General features: G+C 43.2%; 1 protein-coding gene across 1 annotated transcript in view; it reads right to left on the bottom strand.

Annotated features, from left to right (window-relative positions):
• Positions 1-1743: 1743 nt before the first annotated feature.
• The window catches only part of rif1 (replication timing regulatory factor 1), a 28479-nt gene continuing 9343 nt past the window's right edge, over positions 1744-20879 (bottom strand). Inside the window, exons 12-35 of the mRNA XM_079518852.1 lie at positions 20086-20280; positions 19879-19989; positions 19519-19581; positions 18567-18664; positions 17791-17877; positions 17533-17606; positions 17275-17455; positions 16717-16827; positions 16415-16564; positions 15836-15935; positions 14628-14929; positions 13667-13869; positions 13446-13542; positions 12003-12134; positions 11232-11380; positions 11032-11121; positions 10875-10929; positions 6636-10232; positions 6342-6473; positions 6130-6216; positions 5884-5999; positions 5364-5517; positions 4446-4578; positions 1744-3836 (exon numbers count right to left, since the gene is read on the bottom strand). Of these exons, the coding sequence (XP_079374978.1) occupies positions 3544-3836; positions 4446-4578; positions 5364-5517; positions 5884-5999; positions 6130-6216; positions 6342-6473; positions 6636-10232; positions 10875-10929; positions 11032-11121; positions 11232-11380; positions 12003-12134; positions 13446-13542; positions 13667-13869; positions 14628-14929; positions 15836-15935; positions 16415-16564; positions 16717-16827; positions 17275-17455; positions 17533-17606; positions 17791-17877; positions 18567-18664; positions 19519-19581; positions 19879-19989; positions 20086-20280 (6710 nt within the window). The 3' untranslated portion in view covers positions 1744-3543. The remainder of the gene's footprint in view (positions 3837-4445; positions 4579-5363; positions 5518-5883; positions 6000-6129; positions 6217-6341; positions 6474-6635; positions 10233-10874; positions 10930-11031; positions 11122-11231; positions 11381-12002; positions 12135-13445; positions 13543-13666; positions 13870-14627; positions 14930-15835; positions 15936-16414; positions 16565-16716; positions 16828-17274; positions 17456-17532; positions 17607-17790; positions 17878-18566; positions 18665-19518; positions 19582-19878; positions 19990-20085; positions 20281-20879) is intronic.

Genomic DNA, 20879 nt, shown 5'->3' with positions numbered 1-20879 from the left:
GGATTTGATCTCATAGACATCATCTTAACAAGGGTGCCACTGAGCTCTCTGTGATTTAAGGTTTTAAATTGTTCTTCTTGGTGTCACTTTTCAAATGGGGCCTTGGGATCATGTACAGAGCATTTTAATGGTGTTTTGCTGTGCACCAAATGTGTCTTTAGTGCTTTTAAGTGTTATCATGGATGGTAATCAGATAATACAGAGGCGAAATCTTGACAGAACATAGACAGCCTGGTAGCTCAGTTTGTTAAGTGGCTGTCCACATGATCCAGATGTTGAGGGTTCATATCCCACTCTGGTCTTTACTCTGAAACTTTACTTTGAAGAAAGAAGATAAAAGCGCTCGGAAATCTTAGGCAAAGGTAGTGATGGTGCAGGTTGTAAAGAAAAGGACCTTGAAGTAAAAAACAAACACTTTCACCTATAAACTCCATTTACACATTTTATAATTCAGCTTACTGTGGGCACACATGCTGGAACCTTTTACTTTGAAATGTTTTGTAGTTACTGAGTTATTTAACTTAAACGCCCAATGCATTCTCAATGGCAATAGCACAAACTTTGGCATGCTACTAGTCCTACATACTTACACCTAGAAACCCCATTCAAACCTATTCAGGTTCATCTTACGGTGGAAAAGTTTGCCTGAAAAGGAATCTTTGAAACGTTTCATTGGTATTTAGAACTAGTTCGTTTGTTAGTTAGTTAGAAATAGGCCTATAGTGCTTTCAAATTTGAGAAATTTATAATGGGGCTCAATGGCAGCTTTTGCCAAAAAATTATGATTTGAACCAGCACCCTCCTACAGAGTGTGTTGGGTTTGAACCAGCACAATTTGACTAGGAATTCTACAGATATCATCTGATTTATTCGCCCACTTAGCGGCACACAGTTCAGCTGGAATTTCCGGGCTAGGCCTACTTGATGTCAGTGTCGAAAGGAAAACTTCACAGTAAAGAGTTGAGTGGGGTTTGAACCCACAATCTCCAGACAATGGTGACAGCACCCTAACTCAGTGACTTGCTACCTGCCACAACAGTCTTCCTTTGGCTGTGAGTTGGATTTGGAATTTGCCTGATTTTATTTTTTTAAATCCTCCAAATCATGGAAAAAGGCATACTATGTCTTTCGAACTATAGTATGTCGTTTTTTTACTTCATATTTCTATGAATTCCACTTAAGCCCCATTTCAAATAGGCCTATAGTGAAATTATGGCAGCGCTCTTATATTGACAATAGCAGATATACAAGCTCACGTGTTGCATCATGACACATGCTTGTAGATCTATTTTTGCTACTTTCAAGTGACACTTCTGTAGGACTCAAAGTAGGGCATTAATTTGCCAAACAATAATAATCGTCCTGTTGTCTGTATGTATATATATATATATATATATATATATATATATATATATATATATATATAGTATTGCATATTTGATTAAATAATATCAAAAACATTGTCAAAAACTAGAGCCAGTGATACTTTAGCAAGACTTTTTTTCCACAATAATAAAGGACCGTCTGGTTAAATCATGCCATTGTGATCGGCTTAATTCAGTCGGTCTCATTCAGTGTCACTGGCAAACACAGACTTGATCTTGAATGCAGCGGGGGGGGGGGGGGGGGGGGGGGGGGGGTATGTATAATGTAATAACACTAATGAAAGCAGAAAACTAGTTCATATTTGATCTCTTTCCGGATACAATGTTTTTAAATAACCCATGACGCCATGAGACAGTACCGATACATATCACTAAAACCTTTATTATTTTAAAAGTACTGTAAGAATAAAATCAGTACATCCTTTCATAAGAGATAGCAAACAGTTCAAAACAAAGTTTAAGATGACAGCAGCATTAACAAGTCCTACAAACATATACAGATGAAGTGTTGTATGTAAATATGACAGCCTAAAAGACAATACTGGCAGCAGTAAGTGACTGTAAAGAAGAAGTTACCTACAGTATTTGGGCTGTATTCTTGATACCAAACTGACAGGGGAAAATATGGCATGGTCAAAGGTGATCATGGAAGTCAATCAAAGAACACATTTTTTGGTCAGGATTTTATTTCTTCTTTTGTCAACAAGAGTGGACTAAAGACTAGCTGGAGCCCTTGTTCAATGTCATTTTGATTATGGTTGCATTGCACCACAGCAAGCTTAGATCTCCCAAAACTAAATGATATGACTACTACTCAGCCTAAAGCCCATGATGACCCACCTAATTCCAACCCACTTTGCTAGTTTGGGATGGCTCAGAGTAGAAGACAGGGTTAAGCAAATATCCTTGGGATTTGTATTTAAGGGCAGATTCACACTATGGTCCCAGGTGCACACTCAGCGCCACTTGGCAGATGTTGTGGTAGTGTGAATGCTGTGTACCGTTCCTGGGAGTGGATCAACCAACTGTTCCCGGGACCACATGGAGGTAGTCTCAGGACCGATTGAAGTGTACTCTGATACGGATTGCTGCAATATGAAAGCATTAAGTGTACTCGGGTGAGATCATAGAATCAAGGCCAATGTGAATCATGGCCAGAGGGGACCAGACAATTGTGTTCTAGAACAGTTTGACTCAAACGGACTCAGTATGAATCTGCCCATATGATACTCAGAGGCACAGTGCACACATACCTCTCCAACTACAGTACTGTACTTCTCCAAAGTGAGTGACATCCACAGCCACAACACCAGAGGGAGTTTCTATGATCTGGTACCTTTTAGGCAAAGTGTTTTACTGTACCTCTGGGTTATTTACATGTTTGACCATTAAAGTAATCCATAAAAAAGTAATAAAAGAAAAATGTTTGAGCATGCACAAAAATATGCAACTGAAAGGGCAAGAATGAACAATGGATAGTTCTAGGAATATCAGAGTTGAGTCTGAGGATTAAGCAAAACAAATGTTTAAAAAAATGTTTAAAAAGTTATTCTACAGGCTATTCACAATAATAAAACAATGTTGCTTCATGTTATTCACCTGGAGTGTGACACTGTCTGCTTCCCTTTCACCATAACTGCGATGTCAGTTAAACCGCCTCAGAGCTCATGCTAAATACAAATGGTTAAAAACAAAGCCAATTATGTAAAATATGCTTTATTTGTTTACAGGTCAGGAGGAATGAAAAAATGGGTTAAACAAATAATTGTGAATTAAAAAACATGAAGTCCTATTTAAAAGGACCATGCCATCAGGCCATGGTCTTTCTGTCCAAGAACTTGGCAATTGTTCTGGCCCTTCAACATACAAACCATGTTACCAGTTCACTGCTGGCAATAAATCATTCACACAGTGGCTCGTACTTTGCTCTTGTTTTCATACTTGGGGTGGAAAATATCACACTGTGCCGGTGCAAGATGACTGCCACATGACTATGACCAATTGTGTAATGACCAAAATCCCGTCGTCAAGACTCTGAACTCCCATTGACGGTCACAAATAGATCCACCAGTCTGTATCATTTGTTATGTGTCATGAGTCTGACCAAGTCACAAACACCCCTACAACCGTCTCATTTGGCTGAAATGATGTTTTCCCGTCAAGCATTGCTGCCTCTTTGCTGCAGGCGTGCCCGTTGCTCCTGCACCACCCTCATCATCAAGTGAACCATCTGATCCTGCAAGTGGACCAGCTGCTCATCTGAACAGTGACCAAGTTCCTGTGGAATCACCTTAGAGACCAGGGCCCCCAAATCCACTGGCTGCCCATCATGACTCAACAGGTCTATGGGCCGCTCATCCGCTATCAGAGCGTTGGAGTGGTCCTCATCTGGCTTCAGGTCCTCATCTGGCTTCAGGTCCTCTGACGCAGGCTCTTCAACCAGCTCTGTGGCTGTTGACAAAGTAGGGAATTACAATTTACTTAATCCAGAGCGATTTACATTAAGCAAGAACAAAAAGCATGGCAATACATCACATACATAAAAAGTAGTTATCATGAAACATGCGTAAGCTAAGAACGTAACAGTGGAATATCCATTTAATGAAACTATACATAACTATACATACTATACTATGTCTACGTAACATGCTATAAGTCTGTATAAAATGCTAAGTCTACATAAAGTGCTATCTAAGGGCTAGGGCAAGTGCTACGGCCATGATGGAGTCTGAAAAGGTGGGTTTTCAGACTACGGCGGAAGATTGGGAGTGAGGCTGCAGTTCTGATTGTAATGGGAAGTGCATTCCATAGTTTTGGAGCCAGAAGGGAGAAGAGTTTGGGACGTGTGGAGCGTTAATTGGCCCGGTGTTTTTAGTGAAGGTACTTCCAGCTTCCCTGCGTTGGCTGATCTGAGTGCGAGGGAGGGTTTGTAGGGTTCGAAAAAAAAGGTTTAACTTGAGAATCAAATAAAAAGCAGCATATTGAGACCCATCACTCTCTGATGGGTCTGATGTAGTACTAGACAGAACCTGTCTAGTGCTACATTAGTTTGAAACATACCCAAAGGCTCGCCTGGGGACTTGTCATCCTCTTCCTGGTTTTGTGGACTGTTGGTCTCGGGTGTCTCGGGTTCGGAGGTCATTTTTTCCGTTTCGTCAAAGCTCTTCAACTCATCGCCACCCTGACCTTTGCGCTGTGGAAAACGAGAGAGGGAGGTTGGGACTGCAGTTCCATTATAATTGTCCTACATAACTGAATAAAAACTGTAGAATTACACAAACATGACAATAAACTGTGCAATCCATCATCCCTTTTCATCACTGATACACGCTACTCTACGCTACATCTCCTATGCACAACTAAACCTTTAAAAGGTAGTTGGACACATAGTTGGACACATATTTTTGACGTCTATTTCACAGGCCCAAAAACATTTGTCTTCTTTAAACTAGTAAAGTTTTAACTTGATTTTGTTAATTACATTTTATCTGACCATGACATAACGGTAGTGAGAAATTGTACTTGTAACAATTCTGCACGATTTTATGAAAGACGGAGGACTGTATATGAGCTGACGCGATGAGTAACATGAAATAATGAGTAGGAAAGAACCTGACTTATGTGTGCATTATTTTCCTATTAACATCCCAATTTCTGTTCTAACTTCAGATTTTGACAGGACAGTGAACAGAGACAGGAGTGAGAGGATGACATGCAACCTTTTCTTTTTGGGTACCCATCACATCCCACAGGGGAACTTCAGTTTTTCAGCTTCACCCAGCTGGGTGCTGCCCACAGAGGAGCACCCAGCTGGGAGCACCCACTGCTGAGAGCTGGCATCGTACCTGGGACCTCCGGAGTCCTAGGCGGGCTCACTATCCATTCAGCTATGGCAGTTCCTTGTGTGCGATTAACCGTCTTAGATTCATGATTTGCACTGTGGAAGGAATATTGCTACAATTTCATTGTACAAATCACCTGCTGTTCATGATAGGTTCTAAGTGCCTTCTTGACATTGGAAATCTTTGGGGAGCGAATTGGTAGAGTCTTGATCTCACTGGGGGTAAGTGCGCTGAGATCACCCACGGTTCTGATGTTCCTGGCTCGTACAAGCTGCCCAAAACCTCGTGGCCTGCACAGATGACATCAACAGGAAGGATATGACGTTTATAAAGTCAAAACTTTTATTCAAAGATAAATAAATTAAGCACGAGGGATTCGTGCTGATGCAATCATGCAACAACCATTTGTCAGACAAAACAGCAGCTGTGTACACTTGGATCATCCCTTTAACCCTGATTTAGGCCCGACCTCGAAAAAAAATAAAAAATCTTCTAAATCCTCCAGTTTTCTGAAATAAATATTTTCACGATTTTTCAAAAATAGCAGACCTACAAGCTGGCATGCGCTTGTAGATCTGCTATTTTTCAATAGCTAAATTATAACATGTTTAAAACACCAAAAGGGGTTACCGCCCAAAATGGGTTAATGTGCTCACCACATGTTGGAGGTGATCTGAGGCAGCACAGCCTCCACGGGGGTAGAGCATCCAACCAAGGCAGGGAACACACAATCCTTGGGGATTGGCCGTGGCTCATGACTCATTTCTGATATCTGAAACGAATGTGTTCAAAACTCCATCAAGAGATAAATCTAGCTTTCGGTATGCGATGATCATAACAAGAAATGCTTAGGGTGTTGACTTGAACGTCAAATTGATAGAGAATACAGCTAGGGCACATACCAAGCATTTCTTGGAGCTCTTGTACCCAGGACTGTGGAGATTCCTTGGACTGAGGAGGAGTGGGCCCTTTGTTGGAGTAGTGACGTACTGCAATACAGAGAATAATCAAAATGATTACATTTAGGGTGTGAAGGGGGGGAGAGCACAATCAGTTGTCCAATTTAACTTTTCTGTGGGGAAAAAAATAATAGTAAGATATGACTATATCTGACCTTATGGTGAAGGATGCTACTAGTAGTTTTAGATCTTTTTGGTGAACTGGTTCTGATGACTGGGCTGCGACGGTCGATGTCATCTGCCAGTTCCTGGTGTTGGATTGGGTTGGCAAAAGAAACTCTTCTTGACTGCAAGATTTTAAAAAAAAAGAAAGAAAAAGGAACACACATTGTAAGATGTGTGTTTCAAAAAACAATGTATGCACACGTCACTACATTTATTGCTTGGATTTAAATTGTAACACATATTTAAAATAAGTGTCAGTAGAATGTAAATTAAATGACATTTACCTTTACAAGAGGTGAAGGCGAGTCCTCCTCCATTGGTCTCTTTTGGCATTTCTTGAGAATACTGGTAGAGGGGGAGGCAGAGGGCGACCAAGTCCCTCTAGCTTTCCTGCTGCTGGGGCTTTCAATGACCTCTAGCCCATTGACATCCTCCAGAACCTTCTGCTTAGCTGGAGAGTCCTGGTACACTTCTTTACAGGTGCTCACTGAAGGAACTACATCCAAATCAACTGCATCTGTGTCAGTCTGGTCAATTTGAGTTTCCTCTTCTTGTTCACACTGCACTTCTTGGACATCGTCTTTCCCTATGCTCTCTCCGAGTGGTTCAATGTGTGGGCCCTGAAGCTCTGATTGGACATCATCTTTCCCTATGCTCTCTCTGAGAGGTTCAATGTGTGGGCCCTGAAGCTCTGATTGGACATCATCTTTCCCTATGCTCTCTCTGAGAGGTTCAATGTGTGGGCCCTGAAGCTCTGATTGGACATCATCTTTCCCTATGCTCTCTCTGAGTGGTTCAATGTGTGGGCCCTGAAGCTCTAATTGGACATCATCTTTCCCTATGCTCTCTCTGAGTGGTTCAATGTGTGGGCCCTGAAGCTCTGATTGGACATCATCTTTCCCTATGCTCTCTCTGAGAGGTTCAATGTGTGGGCCCTGAAGCTCTGATTGGACATCATCTTTCCCTATGCTCTCTCTGAGAGGTTCAATGTGTGGGCCCTGAAGCTCTGATTGGACATCATCTTTCCCTATGCTCTCTTGGAGAGGTTCAATGTGTTGGACCTGAAGCTCTGATTGGACATAGTCTTTCCCTATGCTCTCTTGGAGAGGTACAAGACATTCGTCTTCGACCTGAAGCTCTGATTGGCTTTCTTTTATAACGGTAAACTGTTTTTCATCCTCTGGAAGTTCATCTAAGGCACTTGGACACTCTGGCAGGTGTTGTCCAGCTAATGCACTGTTTGCTTCTACATCCACTTTGTCCTCTGCTAGAGAATTTAAGTCCTCTACTTGGTCTTCCTCAGCATTCTCCACCAGATCCTCAGTAAGCGCTTCCACAGGGTGAACAGTTTCTCCATCTTTGTCTTCTGAAGACTGTGACACCTGCAGGCTCAGTTTGTCTGTTTCGCCAGAGAGTGTCGGTGTGTCATCTGGTGGTGAGGCACTTGTCATAGGAGAGGTGGAAAGTGAACATTGTTCTGTGGACACAGGGGAGGCGGAAAGTAAAGCTTGTTCTGTAGACAAAATAGTGTCCGAGTGGGAGTTTTTCTGCACGGGGAGAACGGGCAGGTCAGAAGACTGCTCAGATGTAATCCCGCCAGATTTGAGATTATCAGGAACCTGCGACTCCCTGACATCACTCTCTTGTGAGGAAGCATCATCACGGCTCGGCTTTACTTGCAAGGGACTTTGTTCATGATCACTCTTGTGGGACAAGACAGGTTTGCTCTTCAGTCCCTGGCCATATGCAGATTTATCTTCAGTCTCCAGTTTCTCCATAACAACAACAGGCTTTGTGGCAATTATTGCACCAACCTCCACAGTCCTCTCAGTCTCCTTGCCTTCATCACATTTCTCCTCAACGTTCTTTTTGACCAGAGGTGGTTTTGAAACGTGCACATTCGGACTGTTCGGCAGATCGTCCAGACTTTTGATTCCCAAGATGCTGCTAGGTGTGTTTTGAGACTTGGGCTCCTTAAGCGATTGAGAACTGCCAACATCCAGGGCAACTTTATTTTCTGATGAGTCACAAGTTGGTGAGTGTGGAAGGGAGTCTTTGCACTTTTTGCTTTGTTGCTTGGCCATTAGAGTGTCCTCTCTTATCTCAGAGGAATCCAACTCAGAGTTCTCCTTGCTGGCCAATAAGGCTTGAGATGATCTCCGTGTTGAATATCTGCCGCTGCTGGACTCTGCTGACCCAGCTGCTTCTAGGGACTGGGAGCTCTTCTTGCTACCAGTTGGGGTTAAGCTACGACTGTTAGTGGACGTTGAGCCTTCTTCTGCTACCATGTCCTTTCTAGGCCTGCCCCTAGGCCTTGTTTGACTGACAGCTGGTGTAGACTGAGAATGAGTGTCACTATTGTCTCTTTCTAAAGAATCAACACTTTCATCTTTGAGCTTAGGCACTGCTACCTCGGAAGTGGCCTTGGTTTGTCTCCTTGGGCTATGTTGTGACTGGCTGTCAGTAGCTGAAGGTGTAAACACTTCAGAGTCATCTCTGCTTGGCTCGGCACTCGCATCACCGCTTTTCCTGCGCTTGGCAGTCATTAGCCCACCTAATGCTTCAACCAGTTTTCCCCTTCTGTTTGTTCTAGCTGATGACTGGCTATCAGCTTGAGAACTTGAAGGAGTTGTCACTTGTGAATTATTCAGACTCGTTTCTATTTCTGCCTCTACTCGTTTGGTTTTTATGACTACATGGGGATCCATTTGGCTAGAATCCTTCTGGCTAGAATCCTTCTGATCCCCAGTCCTTCGATTGAGTCTGCCTGCCTCCTCCGATTCCACAGCCGATTTGCTCAGCCGACCACGTCTTCTCTCCTGTGACTGGCCATCACTGCTGGAGGTCGTATCAGACTCACTTTTCTCATGGTTTCTGGTGCTTCTCCTCTTGGGCACATCTTCACCGAGCAACTCATTTGAACTGGTATATAGTGTAATCCTTTTTCGCGTTTTAGGCTGGGAATCAGTTTGGCTTAATTCGACGACTGCGTTCTTCTGACCTCTTGTTCGCAACTTGCCAATCTCCTGCTGCTTACTTTGACTTCGTGTGCCATGTGACTGGCTGTCATTTAAGCTTGCATTTTGTGAATTGCCTTGACTGTCCTCTCCTGTTCTTCGTTTGCTTTGTCGTTTCTCACCATCTTCTTCTGGGTGCTTTGGTTTTGGAACGCGTCCAGACCTTCTGGGTTCAACTTGAGAGCTTTGAGAATCTTCCAGAGAGCTGTCAGATTCAGATGCTTTTTTCTCAATGTTCTTCTCCGTCTGGGTGTCTGGGATTACATCTTCCTCATCTTCTGTTCCTTGACTGTGTGGTTTGTCTGAGAGTTTAACCTCTGAGAAGTTGCCTTCAGACGGTTTAGAGGACACTGGAGGAATGTCCACAGGAGACTTCTGCGTCGTTTCCCCTGTCCCGTCAGGAACCTGAGGGTCAGTACCAGTGGCTGCCGGGGAGGATAGAGAGGATGAGGTAGAAGTGGTGGTAGCTTCTGGGTTATTGGAGACCTTTGTGAGGGGACCTGTGAACTTGGTCACATTGACGGGACTGGCAGGTTTACTGTCAGCATACTTCTCAAGAGTAATGAATGACTGGCGACGGCTGTTGGACTTCTGAGGGGTGTCCGAAACCAAATCAGACGAGCCAGAGACATTGGGACTGGTGCTTTTAGGAGTCGTGTCCAAGCCCTCTGCTACAACATTACTAGTATTGACTTCCTCCAGCGAGACATCTGCTGAATCTGGTACAAGGTCTACAGAAGTCTCCTGCTTTTCATTTACTGCAACTTCTGCCATGTCACCAGTGATTTCTTGGCTGGCAAATTCCTGGGTCTCTTCCGTTACAATATCCGTTGATTGCCCCTTTTCCATTTCTTCATCGTGAACCTAAGAGAGCAAGACAGTGAAGACACATACTGTATGAAGTACTAAATATGAATTATTAAGAGATGGGCAACAAGGAAGTGCACCCCCCCACCACACCACAGTGTGGCAGCCTCTAGCCTGTGGGGGTTGTTTTGATCAGTGCGATGTTGGATTATGGATTTTAAACTCCCAAACCTAAGCCAATTTATCAAATCTCATAATCACGTTTTGGCACAGTAGCTATTCTCGTTTCAGCAGAGATTGTGTTAATTAAGGGAGAATTCCAGACTAGCCGTTTTCTTACTGAATTCTGATATTATGTACGTTAGTGACAGAAAACGGTGGTGCTCAAGGCGTATATTCAACATCATGTACTACAGATGTAAACAAAAACGAAATCGTCGAGCGATCTAAATTCAGCGATTCACCCGCCGTGCACGGTCGGAGCCGAGGAGCGTTCGGCATGGAGTTTTTTTTGTATGTTTCTTGCTTCTTCAACTGATCAATGAATATAGTATTACATTTTATGTTACGAAAACGGATACCATCAGTTAAACAGTTAATTAAAAAAACCAAAGCTTCTGGGTACCGAAATCTTTTAATGATACCCAGCCCTAGAATTGGCCTTAATACAATGTTTCTTTTGTTCCTCATACACATTACCTTGCCAGGAGCTTCTTTTGCAACACTGTCCACTCCATCTGTTTGCAATTTGTCCCTAAAAAAACATTGACATGTTAACTCTCTCAAAGTTGCTTTCTTTGCGGGGGATTTGATATGGTTTGTTCATTGTTGATTTGTTCAGTTGTAGAACACTTACATGGATTCTTCTTGGCTCTGAGAGTACTGGGTGAAGACTGTGGTGTCAAGAGAAGCATCCAGATTGTTGTACATGGCAGGGATGTCCACCCTGTTGCAACCAAAAGAAACAAAACATTTGAGCGTCACACTAATCACTGCAAATACTCCCACTGTGAAAAGTGTATTTCTAGGAACTCGGCAGCCTGATTGGATTCTGACCTTTTCGTCCTCTTCACCTCCTTCTGGTGCTCTGTCAGGACTCTCGCCTCCTTGGTTTCAGGTGGAATGAAGACAAAGTCTATGGAGGCTTCCTCATCCAAATCCTTTCTGAATGGAGGCTTGGGAGAGCCAAAGTCTAGTTTTGTTTGCTGAGGGAGAAAGAAAACAAATTAGTACAGCATGATCAATCCAAAAAACAAAGAAAAATAATAGTGTTGACAAACAAAATAGTTTAGCTTTTATTTTGTCTACATATTAAATTGATACAGCTAATCTGAAAAGATAGCATGCATTACTGAATTCACACCAGCATGATGGGCAATTTTAACCGCTGTAGTTTTGCACAAAACGTCAACTTCATGTATATGAAGTCATAGTGTTGGGGGGGCTCTGTCAGAGTACCCGTTGCACACGTCTGTGTCCCGTTTGTGCCCATATATGGAGATCTCTGTATTCGTCTGTCTACCCGTGTCCCTTTAGTATAATGCCCTTACCCTGTATATTGGCATGTCCGTATATGGGCATATTGGTTGGAACTGGTTATCCATATATGGACATATCTATGTACCATAGTTACGTCATCAGCCAATCCCTGATTGGCCGAGCGACGGAACCAAAAATACACAATCACTGATTGGCAGAGGGAGTCACCGACATGCGCAGCCGAAAACAGTACTTGTGCTCCGCTCGCGCAAGCAATAAATAAATAAAATGTTTCATAGAGCAGTTGGGCATGGTAGCATGACTACTGGTGTTAACAGAAGCCCTTACAGAGACAGGCTTGGACTTCATGGACGTCGTGTCCTGCTCAACGCCGGCGGCCCGGCCCAACAGAGAACCCCTCTTTGCAGCAGAAGACACCTTCACTCCGCTAAGCTTGGTCTCCAGCTGAGAACTCTCACTCTGCAGACAGTGACACAAACATAAACACAGTGACACAAACACAAACACCGGCATAAACAAGCTGGGGGCATTTTATCTGAAACAGTTAACACATTAAACACAATCCATGCTAGCCCTCTAGGGGAAAAGGTGGCACCAGTGCCAGAAAAATGGATGAAAAACCAAAGAAGGGCCCGCTCACTAACCAAGGAAGCTTAGAGAAGGAAAGGACATGGTCACGTGACTGGGCTGCGCCATGACACTTTCATGGATGCTTTCATGGGAGCCAAACTACACCCGGAAGTTCGGCAGAATGCACTGGAGTCAATGAGAGCTCAGTGACCAGCACATGAACAAACACTATTTCTGAATGACTGAGACCTTTTGTAAAGTAATCGCTTCTGGAAAATAACAGAAGACATGTAACACATTATTTTCTGGTGTGTTGCTTTTCGATGTATACACTGCTCTTTAGATACCATACCTCTACAAAATTACACAAAGTACCTTTCTAAAGACTCGCAAGCCTTCCCACCGTTTCCTGTCTGTCAGTCAAATCTTGCGATACCTCCGAACCAGAAACGATACCTGCTACTGTTTAGATCCTCAAATAAAATTATATACTGCACACTCAGTGCACATTGAAAAGCAAGTGATTAGAAAACAACCTGTCATATGTGTTCTTTTATATTACTGAACTGATTATATGACAAAGGTCTCAATTGTTCAGAAATAATGTTTGTTATGAGCTGGTCCAGCCGGCTCCATTCACTGCCATGTATTCATTGAACTTCCGGTGTGAGTTTTGGCTCCCATGAAAGTGTCATGGCGCAGCCCAGTCACGTGACCATTTCCTTTCCTTCTCCAAGCTTCCTTGTCACTAACCAGGACGGGTAGCCCCCATACAGCTGCTGCTGCTGTATGAGGAACAGCATCGCCCGGCGTCAGTATCAGCATTAGCTTAGCTTGTTTTCAGGTTTTATAAGGTCCTCCTAGATAGTCTCATTTTGAGCAGAAAAACTGCATGTGCGCCGTGTGCATGTCGGATCCATTATGTAGGCTGTCTAACTTTTTTTTTTATTATTATTTTTAATTTCTGGATTAAATGAAAATAAAGAATTTCCTCGTTCCGACAAAGGCGGGTTGTGGAGAGAAAAACGAGGTCCCGCGTTCTTGGAAACATACATTTCGGACATAAAACCTTACTAAGTAGAGCTCACTCTCAAAGGTTACTGAATTTGGAAAAACTGTGCTGTGCTAGCCTATATAAAAACAAAATACGATAACTTTATATCACTGAATAAGGTAAAATGCAGTAACCAAACTACTCACCGAATATTGTCCACCAAGTTCATCACTATCCAGACTATTTGCCGCAAATCCAGGAAGAATGATGGGTGTCTTAAGTTTAACCTGGAACAGAATTGGTCTGAGGGACAGAAAATTACATAGATTAGCCAAGGAAGTGATGTATTCGTACGTATACTACGATAGTAATAGTTGACAGACATTTCCCCTTTGACAGAACGATGTAAAAATGAGGAGATGCTTACCTGAGCTCTTCTGGATAGTTCAGACTGACCGATTTGGCAAATGTGGCATTCCAAAACTGGGTGACAGATGTACGGAGCTGCTTGCTCTTGTGAGGGAACAGAACACAAAAGAGAGGCGAGAGCAGCGCCAGGAGGTCATCGTCAAAGGCCAGTGCAGAGCGGGTCTGAAGGCAGCCGAGCACCTCGCCAATAAGCTTCTCCAACTGGAACAGGGAGGGTGGGAAAAGACATTATAATCCAATACACTTAACAGACTACATGCCAAGGTTGGACCAGATGTTTGTTTTTTTGTTTTGCTTTTCAGTTCGTCTTTCTAGGGATGCAGTGGTTCTTGAATAGTATTAGTTTAATTCTCGAGGAGGCAGATCGTTAAAGGACCACTTCACCACTTTTCAACTTCTCTTCCTATAATTGGTCCTAACTAATGTTCATGATAAAATACCACCATTTTTTCCTACTCAGTCTGTGTCTCATAGGAGGGCTTTGGGCAGTTCGGACACCCGTCCATCAGTGACATCATCATTAGGCAGATTCTTTTTTAAACAAGATTTGTTTTAAAATATATTTAGATTTTTGTTATCGTGAGAATGATGGCTTCAACTTTTGCATTGCAACTTTTCAAGAAAAGAAAGCCTGCCATTTCTATTAGCTTGGATTCACCATCGATGATGTCACTGGTGGATGGGTTTCTGAAGTGCCCACAGCCTTCCTATGAGACACAGACTGAGTAGGAAAAATGGTGGTATTTTATCATGAACATTAGTTAGGACCAATTATAGGAAGAGAAGTTGAAAAGTGGTGAAGTGGTCCTTTAACGATCTGCCTCCTCGAGAATTAAACTAATACTATTCAAGAACCACTGCATCCCTAGAAAGACAAACTGAAAGCCTCATTACAATAGCATTGCATTGTTTGACTGATTTAGCATTTATGAGGTACAGTAGTTTTATAAAGGACGCACCTTGGACATAAGTCCTGAGGAGAATTTGGGCACTACACGGGAGGCTTGTTTGTAGAAGAGGGTGAGATGCTGGTTAAGAGATGCCAGAGCCTCCTGGATGGTTGGCGCCACAGCCAGGTTGGTGAAGAGCGTGGACATGATGGAGACCAGGGCTGATCCTATAGATTCAGATGCAGCACCTTCAGGGCCTTCCAACACTAGGAAAGCCTCCAGCGACTGGACCAGGAGAGCCTGGTATGTATAGAGGTTTCCCAGAGCCTTGTTCTTCTTACTTGTTCTCCATTGAAGAGGTGTGTGAGGGGCTTGACAAAAAAAAAACAAGGTAACAGTTCTTTATCATAGGTTATCATAAAATAAAATGATTGGAGTCATTCATGTGAATTCATATTTTAATTATTGTCTTGCAGTGAAAGCAAAGTCATGTGAATTTATTTATAGGTAATCTCATGTTAGATTTTGTTTTTGCACAGTACAATAATAAGCCTGTTTTTTGGGGGTTTATGAGAAATTCAAATTGTATACAGTTTACATTCACATGTCAGCTTCACACCTATTCACACCTATTTGGTAGACGTGATTTGGGGGTCAAGTTGCATAATTTTGTCACATTTTCCATTTGCTTTGCTTTGCTTTCACTAGGCACCAAACATTGTCACGTTAACTGAAACGGTTGCTCGTTTATTATAGTCCGGCAGCCGTCAGGCTTCTTTTGTTTAAAGTGGGAAATTTGGTATATAGTCTTTTTTATTGCCCTAAAATATTGTCTCTATATACATACATCCATGAATACACCTGCTGACCGGCTGTTGGCATTGTATACATCACATGTACAACAACTTAAGTTTAATAATTTCATCAAACTTTGTATACAGCAACGTCCTGGGCTTTTTGACAATATGCTCCAGGATAATTGTTTTTTAATTATTATAATTTTTTATTAAACGTCCAGGTGTGAAACCACTATATCTACTAAGTGTTCATATATTATGCAAAAGAGTGCAGAAGGCAAGGCCAGATATTACATCTTTGTGTTGAACTATTGATACCCAACTACTACTCTCTATTGATACCCAACTACTACTCTCTACCTGTATCTTATACTTACTGCAGTGCTACAATGACAACGGAATTACCCTCAGGATCAATAATGGTCTATTTACAATCAAAACAAACTTTACAAAATTCAACATTTGTCAATAAATCCTTACATTTCCTCATCTGCTGAAACTGGGGTGTGTAGGGAGAGAAATCCACACTCTCAATAATGACGTGAAGGATACTGGCTACTGCATCCAGTGTGGAGGGATTCTGCAGGAACACAAGAGCAGCAAATAAAAAATCAATCAATCAATCAATCCATCCATCCATCCATCCATCCATCCCACATGGCTTTCATAAGCAACACATGAAAGACATATACAGTAAATCCTCAAGTGTTAAAGCTCCAATCTGTAAAATCTGTTCAGTGACACACAAGGATGTTAATAGTTAACCGTTTCCCCACCAGGATGAATCCCATCCCTAGACACAATCCATAAGATTTATGTCCTTCCTCAGATTCATACATACGTACATCTATTTATGAAAGACTTTGAAAATTCTACAAAGTGTTATAAAACGCATTTTGTTTTTACAAAGTCTTTTTTGGGGGCTCTGGCACAAAAGATTTTCAGCCAAATACAAAAACCTATCCATTTGGGGGTCCTTGGCCCAAAAGAAGTTTGAGAACTACCGTTCTGTTCCTGTGAAAGTGATGATGGTTTGTCCTTAAGACCTTAACTACTCACCTCTATGGCGCTACTGTCCACAGCAGAAGCCATCTTTTTACACAGCTCCTCACAGCAGATGTTCTCCTCAGCTGTAGCCACCAGGGCAGAGCAGCGAGCAAACGCCTTGTATAGTTTGGACCACATGCTGAGCATCGACTTCTGGGAATTCTGTAGGGGATGAAGGGGAGTCAGGTGGTGTTCAAAAACTGAAATGGAAGAGCTTTGATGTTGGTTTCAGGCATTGAGATGAAAATGGGGGTTAAGTGAGATGCCTTTGTGGTAAAAAAAAAAAAAAACCCAACTAAAAACTAAAAACAGACCTGCAGCAGTGGTGGTGTTCCAGATAGCAGATGTGTCACGGGGAACATCAGGGCACAGTGCATGGCACTGAAGTTGTGCTCCAAGGCATCACCTTGGTTTACTTCATTGGTCTGGAGGGAAACAAGCAGATTTGACGACCTCTAGGCAAGGAAAGCTTATGTATAGCACATTTCAACAAAAAAAGAAACCATATTATTAAAGGACATTTGAATAAAAGTTGAGTTTTTTATTTATTTTATTATGTACAGTACGTATGCCAAATTGTATTAAAACCGTTCCTTGCAGGGCACTCATGTGGCAGAGGGGTACAATTCTTGCCCACCAGAGACTACGGGTTAGTGCATGCAATTCCAAGTATATCGAAGGAGGCATGTGGTCCAATAACATGCCTAGCATGTACAGGGGTCAGCAGTGACACGACTACACAAGTGTGTGGGGAAATCATTGTCTTAACGGCTAAACTGGGAGAACAACTAGCACCCAAAAGAAATGTATGTGCGCATAATTTTCCTCAATTACACCACACACTTAACAGATTGAACCTCTCCAGTCTCTACCTGTGTGATGGTGTCAGTAAGTGGGCTGACCACAGTGCTCCACATCCTCCACAACTGTTCCTTGTTCTCCAGGGATCCAGCGCTGCGGCCCATGGCCCCAAGCACGGCCTCTGCGAAGGCCAGAGGGGACGTGGGGCCCGACAGGCCACAGTCCACCAGGGCATGGAGACACTCAAAGAACCTGGCCAACAGAATGTCAGGGTCAGCATGTGATGTACGAAATATTGATTTAAAGTCCTCAAATAACGTAAACCCTACCTCTCATGCTCTATATAGGCTGAGAGCAGGCTGCTGTTGTACAAGAGAAAGATCAGGTATAAGGCAGGGGTACCCTGTGGAAGAGAGGAGAAGGATTAATCTCAACCTTAAGGACCAAACCGCACCAATACAACTCCTTGCAAGTTGCAACAAAACAGTTTTAAGGACATTCTTGGGGATAATGGTTTCATGCAACTACTCGCAACCGTTTGGTTGCAAGGACCTGTATGGCAAATTCACCATCTGATAAACACTCACATTTAGCACATCCATCTTGCCCACTTGGTAGGTCGCAGAGCCGAGAATCCTCTGGGGAATGCCCTTCACTGTGATGTCAACTAGGGCCTGAGTGACATGAGATGGAGAACATTCAACATCAGTGTACCAAATAACAGAACAATCCAGATCTGACTAGGTGACCATATCTGATAAACAGTGGCCTCTACATGGGACACCAAATATACCATAAGTACATACAGGGGTTTTCAACTGATTATGAACCAGGGACCACCACCCTGACTGAGAATCAACCTGGGGACCACTGTTGTGTTGGGAGGGGGGATATGGGCGGGAAATTAACCTTCCATATTAAAATCATGTTGCTATTGTAACTTACTGTATGTATGAATGAGCAGACACATGCAATTCATTATGGGCACATTTCATTATAATGGTGACTCAACCAGGCAATCTGGTAGTTTCCCTTGAGATTCTAACTCCCTTTTCTGTGGAAGTTCTTGACGTCCGACTTCCCAGTAACTGATAACATCGACGCGTCATCATGTCACCACGTCATTTACTGCATTGTTTCTCAACTTGTGGTCAATACAATAAAATTAAAATACAAATCTTCACTTTCCTACATTACTAAATGCATGGTCAGGGACCACATGCAATACCTTCACGGACCACCTGTTGAAAACACATGCATTGTACAGATTACTGTACTGTCTGGAACTAAATTACACTGTACCATCTGCTAGCTAAACAACGTTCTCAGTCAGAGCCCTGATGGGCTGTGGCACACATCTTACCAGCACTTTGTCTGCTGGGAGAGCTTCTGAGGAGACGATACTCTGCAGAGCCTGGAACATCATGGTTAGCACTTCACAGGCCTGGCGATCCTTCTTCACTGTCAGACACAGACAGAGCAGATATGGAAGACTTATGAGCTGACAGCCGAGTCAAACTAGTCTCATAATGATTTTTCCACGCATGTAAACGAATCAATCATAAGAGAATGATGGTCATCATGGGGGCCAGGCCCCTCAGACTTTCTCCTCGTCATGGCAGTCAAGACCCCATGAGGCTCTGGACGCTCGGACTTAAACTGAGATGAAACTGAGAGTGGGCCGGGATGGGAGATGAAGCCAGGAGCCTCGCTGAACCTCCTCCTGACTGACAGGGCCCTGGCCCAATCATGGTGCTCTATGTGGAGCTGATGGGCGGGACCAGCAACTTTACAGCCCCGCCCTGCTTTGCAGCAGCCACAATACATTTGAAATGGACCGTCTCTTAACACAAAAACTGCTTGTGATGGAACATTCCGCCATAAAGAATCCAACCAGCAACTGCTTCTGGCGGAACGTTCCGTCATATAAGCTTTATTATTGATCAAACGGGATCGCTGATACATTTTTTTGCTTCTTGTATACAGGCGGACTAAAAAGGTGAATAAAAAAATCGATGGAGCTCTCCATAGTTTTGACAAAACGCGCAATGTTTGGAGGTCTTTTCTGATTGTCCGGTGATCCCGATTGGAACATTGGCGCTTTCTAGAGCAAGGATGGCCTCATTTTCGCTCGATATATTGGCCATTTAGGTCAATGATATAACATTATGTTGTGATATATAATATAGCAGCGGAGGAGTTACAAATTCTTCATGGGGGCCCAAGACCCCCAGCCCCCACAGAGTTGACGTCACTGTTGGGAACCCCTGGTGTACAGCATAAGCCTGCGTTACAACAAGCCGACAGGCACGTACCAGATTCTATTGTTGAGTTGACTAAACTGACCAATCTCTTCCATATGAGAGTCAGCAGGGACTCTGCAAGGGTAGAGAGAAGAGGAAAACAATTACTTCATTACACCAACTATGATTTCAAAATTGATATGATACACCCTCCAAGGAACATTATGTTTCCATAATATCAACTCACACACACACACACACACACACACACACACACACACACACACAGGCACACATACAGACCACCAGAAACCGTGCCATCATGTATGAAATCAACACTGAGCTTCACCTCATAGTTTGTAAAGAGTTGACACCAGCACTCAATTTGGGGATTTTGCCACTATACAGGTCAGTTTAAGACATTAAGTTTACCTGGTGCGTCCTTGCCAACAGCAATGAAGCCATCTCTGATATTAGAGATGAAAACAGCTGCATGCTTAGTGAAGGAGGAGATACCAGATATAAACGGATGTGTCAGAGGTTCTGAAAAATACAGACATAAAATAGTATGAGAGGGAAATGGCCACTGTAAGAATACTGTATGGTCAATAAAAAAGGTACTCCACAAACTCCACAAACCAAGACTGAGGACAAGTTTGTTCCTGGCTGCCATGGACACAACCTCTGCTCCGAGGAAGTAGTGCAGTAGCATTTCCACGCCTAGCAGCTGAATGGAGGGGTAGGTCTGGGTGGCTGGTGAGTTTGAACTGGTGTTCAAGCTAACGTTCAAACGAGCTGGCGTGCTGGAGGCCGAGCTGTTGAAGTTCACGGAGCCTGGTGGATGACCAAAGACACTTTCCATCAGGTTTCAAACTCCTAAGCCAAAATTCCAACTTCCACACTGTCCACTCTCACCTCGGCCCCGCCCCCAATGCTTACCTGGAATCAGGCAAGCGGTAGACTGCAAACGGCAAAACCAGCTGGACGGCACGGAACGGTAAAAAGATTAAATATTTTAACATTGATGATGCCGTCTGCCATCGCAGTCGCCAGTTCTGGCTGTTCCGTTTACCGTCCTGCTCCCGTCCACTAAAATGAGTCCCGGTTCGCCGTCTACCGCTTGCCTGATTCCATGTATCAACGTTATTCAGAATGATATATAAATGCATCTCTGTAGTTTAATCACCCTCAAACCGTTCAACATGCATGCAACATGCAAGCAGGCACGTTATGTGTAATTTTTAGATTATGAGCACGGAGATTCGTCATGGTTGTACTCTCATAGCCAGAGGATCAATCCAATAGCAGAACAGATAAGCAGTAAACACTTCCGCTAAGCGGACAAGAACAGGTTGAAGTGTACACTGGTTTTACATACGCTGTTTGACGCTCAAAGTGGCTTGGGACCCGACTCGCTCTCAGCTCTCCAAAGC

The sequence above is a fragment of the Electrona antarctica genome (assembly GCF_951216825.1).
Source record: "Electrona antarctica genome assembly, chromosome: 13".
In the NCBI taxonomy this organism is placed as follows: domain Eukaryota; kingdom Metazoa; phylum Chordata; class Actinopteri; order Myctophiformes; family Myctophidae; genus Electrona; species Electrona antarctica.
The sequence above is the reverse complement of the archived record's forward strand: the minus strand, read 5'-3'. Positions and strand labels throughout refer to the sequence as shown.